Source organism: Rattus rattus, chromosome 5 (genome assembly GCF_011064425.1).
Source record: "Rattus rattus isolate New Zealand chromosome 5, Rrattus_CSIRO_v1, whole genome shotgun sequence".
NCBI classification, from domain to species: domain Eukaryota; kingdom Metazoa; phylum Chordata; class Mammalia; order Rodentia; family Muridae; genus Rattus; species Rattus rattus.
Window position 1 is genome coordinate 63750559 of NC_046158.1, and position 6946 is coordinate 63757504.

Below are 6946 nucleotides of genomic sequence, written 5' to 3' on the forward strand. Positions count from 1 at the left end.
GTCCCCACCCCCACCCCCACCCCCACTAGACCTTTAAACTCCATGGGACCTCCAGTCCCTTGAGGGTTAGGTGAATCTTCTCTGACTGAACCCATACCCGGGAGTCCTCTGCTCTATATGTGTTAGGAGACTCATACAAGCTGCTGTATGCTTCCTGGTTTGTGGCTCAGCTTCTGAGAGATCTCGGGGGTCCAGGTTAGTTGAAATTACTGGGCTTCTTACTGGGTCATGTAGAGGTAAATATTAAAAAAAAAAAAAAAAAAAGAATCTGCCAACCAACAATATTGTCAGAACCATCAGGCCACATGGCATCTGTGGGGTATTTTCATCATAATCAACAAAATGCATCAACCCGATTCCCTAAGTTTCCATTTTCCATCCCAAGCTGTCACCGCGGCTCTACTCTGGACCGGAAGAGCCATAGCTAGCCCCACATTGTCACTGGCTACTCTCTAGCCCCAGTAGCACCCACTCTATTGCGAGTCTCTGCTGTGAACTCTGTTCACAGTCCCAGCATCTGCCCACTATGGTCATAGTCAAAACTCCCAGTAACCTATTAAAATCAAAATTCAATAAGCTTGTAATTTATCAATCAGATTTATATTAGTAAATCCTCACCCTCCAAAACATCTGAACAATAAACTCTGAACCAATTAATATTATTATGAACTGTCCACCCAGATAAGACAAATTGTCCTATAAAATTTATTCCTTATGAAATATTCATAACTACCTATGGACCCTTCAAGGCCACACAGATCTGGATAGTCCTTCTCCTCCTCCATCTTGTTTCCTCTCTCCACTCTCTTCTCTCTTTAAAACTCCGTGCCCGCCTTACTTTTTCACTGCCCAATCACAGGCCTTGCCTTATCTTGTGCATGCCCTCACCTGCACATAAACAACAATCCACAGGGTTGCCCTTCTCCAGCTTTTTCCAGCTTTGCCCTAATTCAAACACAGGGCTCTGCAGCTTCTGTCCAATGGTTGGGTGCAAATACTGCATTTGACTCTTTGAGCTGCCAGTTGGGTCTCTCAGAGGGCAGTCATGATAGACCCCTTACTGTGAGCATGCATAGCCTCAGTAACTGTCAGGCCTTGGGATCTCCTCTTGAGCTGGATCCCAATTTGGGCCTGTCACTGGACCTCCTTTTCTTCAGGCTCGTCTCCATTTTTGTTCCTGCAGTTCTTTCAGACAGGAACAATTCTGGGTCAGAGATTATGACTGTGGGATAAAAACCCCATCCTTCCTCTTGATGCCCTCTTTCTGCTGGAGGTGGGCTCTACACAAGTTCCCTCTTGCCACCGTAGGACATTTCATCTAGGGTCTCTTCCTTTGAGTCTTGAGTCTCTCACCTCCTAGGTCTCTGATATAGTCTAGAGGGCTTCACCAACCTCCTCCGAGGTTGCCTGTTTCCATTCTCTCTGCTGTCCCTCGGGGTTTAAGTTCTGTTTCTCCTCCATACCTGATTATGGTTCCCCTCTTCCCCTCCCTGTCCTCTTTCCCACCCACCTACCCTCGCTCCTCTTGTGATTGCTTTCTTCTCCTCCCCAAGTGTGATTGAGTCATCATAATACCTGCTACTCTGCATCTCTTACCATTTCATGCTGCTTAATTTCCTGTACAAAACCAAATTCACTTCAGATCATGCAATACAGATGTCTTACCTTGTTAGATTTGGAACTCAGAATCTCTTTTGTCAATTTTTCACGGTCCCACTTAATGGTCTACAGCCAACTTCTGTGTTATGTGAGCTTATTACAGAGTTTATGTTTTCTATGCATTCAATAAAATAAGACTTTCCTCTGTCACATACTACATGTCCTGGATATTGCAGTTGTTTCCTTTTGTTATTGTTTTTAATGTCATTTTATTGAATCCTACTTAAAATTTGCTATATTAATATTTCAAAATTCTAATCAAGGCAGTGTACTTATCTCAACTGGCAAACACATTCAATTCCAGTTAATTTAAACTTTTTTACTGTAATGATTTTTCTATTAATATTATTATTATTATTATATGTAAATATTTTACAGTTCAGACTTTATCTTACTTCCTGGTCCACCCTCTGAGTGTTGCACATTCCATTCCTCCTCCCCCAACTTCATGAAGATTTCTGTTAGAAGAAGCTGGATCCCCAAGATATCTCAGACATCGAGCCACCAGCCAGTCAGCAAAGACCAGATGATATGAGCTCTCAACACATATACAACAGAGGGACTAATAGGTCTGGACTCAGTCAAAGAAGATGCACCTAATCTGCAAGAGATTGGAGGCCCCAAGAAGTGGGGAGGTCTGATGGGATGGGGGTGGTGTGGGAACATCCTTGTGGAGGCGGTTGCTTCTGATACACATAAAAGTCACCTTTCCCTTGTCTAATTTGTGGCATTCATTGAGCTAGTCATCATCTGAATTATTCTGGTTTTCTATGGATTAATCTTGTTGGTTATGTTTTATTCATGTTCTCTGTATTTGATTCATACCTGGATTTTATGAAATTTTCTGTGTGGTTTCTTATATCTGGAATGTTGTCCTGGGTGGCCATTCTTAGTAACTATGAAGCATGGGCCATTTTCTTCTTGAACATAGGCAGGATTATTTTTTTTGCCTTCAGTATAGGACTAGAACCATCTCTCTTTTTCCCCCCTCATTTCATGGGTGATATGCATTTTCACTACAAATCAAACATAAAATCCTGTCATAATTCTAATCTGTGTAATATAACTTTGTGTATTACAGTTTTAAAAACTAACAGTTTTCCATGAAAGTTCATCTATGTTACACCTTTATAAGCCTGTAACATCAAATAAATATTCTTTAGAAATTTTGAAAATAGGGTAAGGAAGATGCAACAGAAGCATTTTGATGCGTTATTTGCTGCTCTTGCAGAAGACTCACATAGCACACAGCTTGTAACTCCAGGTCCAGGGGATCTGGTGACCTCCTCTCACCTCTCTCGACTCTTACAGTGGTGTAGTACACATTAACTTATGTGAGCAAACATCCATATAAAATAAATAAATTATAAATATTAAGTAAAAATAATTGATGTTTTGTATTGTTTGATTCCATTTGAAAAGTACTTTATTAATTTATTTCCAAAAAGGAGACGATATTATTTACCAGTAACAGGGAAAAGTGCCAAAACAAGGTAGGAGTCTAAATTTTGAAAGCCAGGGCTATTGGGTTCCAGATCCTCTAAACAACACATTATTTGAAATGTAAAGTTGTCACCAAAAGGAAGTCCAGTGGCTACTTAATTCTATTAAGCCACAAATTTTGAATCCCTGTCACAAGGGGCCATCCTGGTATCATCCAAGACAAATAGCATGCATAAAGTCTCAATGACACAGTCTCTCAAACAAGAGCTGAATAAAACTGACACCAATGGATATGATGAGGTGGGTGAGGAAAGCCCAGGGGATATTGTCATTACACAAAAAGCTCCAGGCAACCAATAATACTGAAAGTGGAAGAAATGGTGTTCCTCATGGAAGAGCATACCAACTGGTTATCTGTAGTGACAATTTTGACAGTTTGGTTTCTTAAAAATAGATAAACAAACAAACTAAAACAGGAAAAGAAAAAATTGCTTCTTTGGTGCTTGTAGCTTGATACATGGATTAGTTATTGCCAGGGAGAAATAGTCCACAGCTCTAAAAGGAGATTTGGCAAGGTTAGAGTTAGACCCACTCTATTCCAATGTAAGAGATGATAAACGTAAAATCCCGCTTCTCATCAGAGAGGAATGCTCAAAGGCAGAATGTAGAGTAGCTGAAACTAGGTTTTAAACAAAGTGATGACTAGGATATAACCGTTTATGTTTTTTAATAGGATTAGTTCCTTGCTTCCAGTTACTCAGAATCAGAAGCATTTGAGTATGTGGTTCACATGAGTATAACAAAATTCAGCATGAGCCTGAATTCTTTCCAAGACAGAAAAATGTGTGTGTGTGTATATCTATATCTATATCTATATCTATATCTATATCTATATCTATATCTATATCTATATCTATATCTATATCTATATCTATATCTATCTATATATATATCATTACCTTAGTCAAAAATTTAGGAAACAGCTTTTTCCGTGGGTGGGTAATGATATCTTTAATAATTTTAACTGTCATACATTTTCACAATATAACAGGTCTCTTCCATACATAAGAATAAAATGTTAGGCTCCTACTTGGATAGAATTTACTAGTCTACACTAACAGAGGCTGAATCTATCTTCTAATTTCCTGAGGTATTTCTTGGCAATTATATCAGCTCTACGGGAAACCCAAGAGGGATTTATCTATAACTGGCTCTAACCTAATAGTCAAAAACTCACGTACATCTAAAAATATTAAAATATTTGTATATTCTTAAAATTTTAAAAGTGACTGAAACAACAGCAAGATTACTCAGTTATATCTTTCTTTAAAAAAAAAAACTTCATTCTATGTTAGGAAATCTTGATATTAGGTCAATTGCTGACTACATTAAAAAACTATATGCAGGTATTTTTCACACATAAGGATTTTAATAAGACATCAAACTCTTCAAACTCACTGTTTTATTCTATAATGTAGAATAACTAAGCTCTTAATATTATAAAAGTTCAAAAAAACATAGTTATATACAGTTCATCATTGCAGTATTTCTGAAGGGGGTTATATTAACTTCAGAGATATGAATACACATATTAATTAATATTGTAGCTTGTATGCTCAAAGATTAACCTGCTACTCTTCTCATTTGTTCAGTACTATATCTTGCCATCTTTAATTCTTCCTATGTCTATCATTTTAATTTATCTGGTCATCAAAAAGTATTTTGTCTATGATCATAACTAGACAGGATTTTTAAAACTTAACCTGTGCTTCTTATGAGGACATTACCATTGTATGCTGGTTGTAATTAAGGACGAGTCAATTTAGAAAACGATATACCTTTATTTTGTTATCCAAATACCTAAAAGATAATACACGATAGAAAAATTTCTGTCATGAATGAACCATGCTATATTGTCCTTCTTTTTGAAAATTCTTTATTTTTAAAATATAGGGGTTGGGGACTTAGCTTAGTGGTAGAGCGCTTAAGGCCCTGGGTCCGGTCCTCAGCTCATATATGTGTGTGTGTGTGTGTGTGTGTGTGTGTGTGTGTGTGTGTGTGTGTGTGTGTATGTATATATATGTATATATATATATATATATATATATATATATATATATATATATATATATATATATACACTCATTCCTCAAAATACACTCTGAAGAATTTGAACTGCATCTTTATCCAAAATTCTAAGATTTCTTTGATAGGATCCATTTTTTCAGAAATACATGGGAGGAAATAAAGATTTCTGAAGGCTGTAAGTTGCAGAAGCTGAGGGTCTCATGCCTACTTCATAAAGGAATTTTAAAATGTGGATTTTTTTGTTTCTATCTAACTAAAAAGTTAAATATTCCAGTGTTTCTGATTCTTGAAAAGTACCTTGAGAAATGCAAATTAGGAGAAAAATAAATTACTTCAGCTTACTGTTTCAGTAGCCAGGGATACAGTGTATCATAGTGAGAAGGATTTCTGCTAACAGGAGCAGAGAGAGAGAGAGAGAGAGTGTTGGTCACAGAATTTCCACAGCCAGGTGGCAACAGGAATTACTGTTAATGCTCAGCTCCTCTTCTCACTTTTATTGAGTCCAAGGCATCGTCCATGAAATGGTGCCTCAAATCTTGCACATCTTCTTCCATATCCTCTGTCCAGCCTCTTTCACATCCTTGTTCCTCAAGCTGTAGACCAAGGGATTCAACATGGGGATAACCATGGTATAAAAGATGGATGCCAGCTTGTCAGTATCAAAAGAGTGACTATAATTAGGCTGTAAATACATAGATATCAAAGTCCCATAGAAGACAATGACCACAGTCAGGTGTGATGCACAAGTTGCAAAAGCCTTACGCCTGCCCTCAGTAGAGTTCATCCTCAGAATGGCTATGAGGATGAGGAGGTAAGACACAAGAACAACCAGAAGAGAAGAAATTAGATCAAAAATGGCAAATGTTAAAATTGTCAACTGAAGTTGATGAGTGTTTGAACAAATCAAAGGTATCAACGGGATGCAGTCACAGAAAAAATGATTGATTACATTGTAGCTGCAGAATGACAGCCTGAACATCTTTAAAGTAATTGTAAGAGACAGAAACAAACCATACAGATATGCAATTACCACTATTACCCAACATTTCTTCTGTGACATGAGGGCACTATAGAGCAGTGGGTTACAGATGGCCACATAGCGGTCATAGGACATGGCAGACAGAATGAAAAGTTCACAAGTAACAAACAGAAGAAAGCAAGCTAGCTGTGTAGCACACAGATAATAGGATATTGTATTTTGATTCACGACAAAATTTTCTAACATTTTAGGTCCGACAGCTGTAGAATAACCAAGATCAGTAACAGCCAAGTGTTTGAGAAAGAAGTACATGGGTGTTTGCAGCCGCGAATCCACTATTGTGAGTATAATCATGCCCATATTTCCCATAAATGAGATCAGATAGATGATGAGGAACAGTACAAATAATGGGCCCTTCAGGTCAGGGTGATTAGTGAATCCTATCAGGATGAAATCATTCATGACTGTGAGGTTCTGTTTCTCCATGAAGTCATATTACTAAATTTATTCTGGGTATAAAGAGTTAAATTAATTTTTAATGTCATTCAATGTCATAATAAGGTGATTTTTGTAATGCATTATTGTCATACATGTTATATGTTGAAATTATCTAATAGTTATTTCAAAATTATATATTTATATATATGGAAGAATAAAAGAGAGATATAAAAATGTAAATGAACTCCTATATTCTGTAAGAGCAGCAAATACTTTTAACTGCTGCACAATCTCCACATTTCCATAATTCAACCCTATAAAAAGAAATATGGAATGAGA

The 6946-nt window shown here is 37.1% G+C and overlaps 1 protein-coding gene across 1 annotated transcript; it reads right to left on the bottom strand.

Annotated features, from left to right (window-relative positions):
* Positions 1 to 5719: 5719 nt before the first annotated feature.
* LOC116900299 (olfactory receptor 8K3-like) lies at positions 5720 to 6655 on the bottom strand. The gene has a single exon (XM_032902054.1). It carries the CDS (start codon positions 6653 to 6655, stop codon positions 5720 to 5722), a length of 936 nt encoding a protein of 311 aa, XP_032757945.1.
* Between the last annotated feature and the right edge of the window lie 291 nt (positions 6656 to 6946).

What these genes read in the sequence shown, in the direction of transcription:
- LOC116900299 (XM_032902054.1), bottom strand. Translation starts at nt 6,655, where the DNA reads ATGGAGAAACAGAACCTCACAGTCATGAATGATTTCATCCTGATAGGA.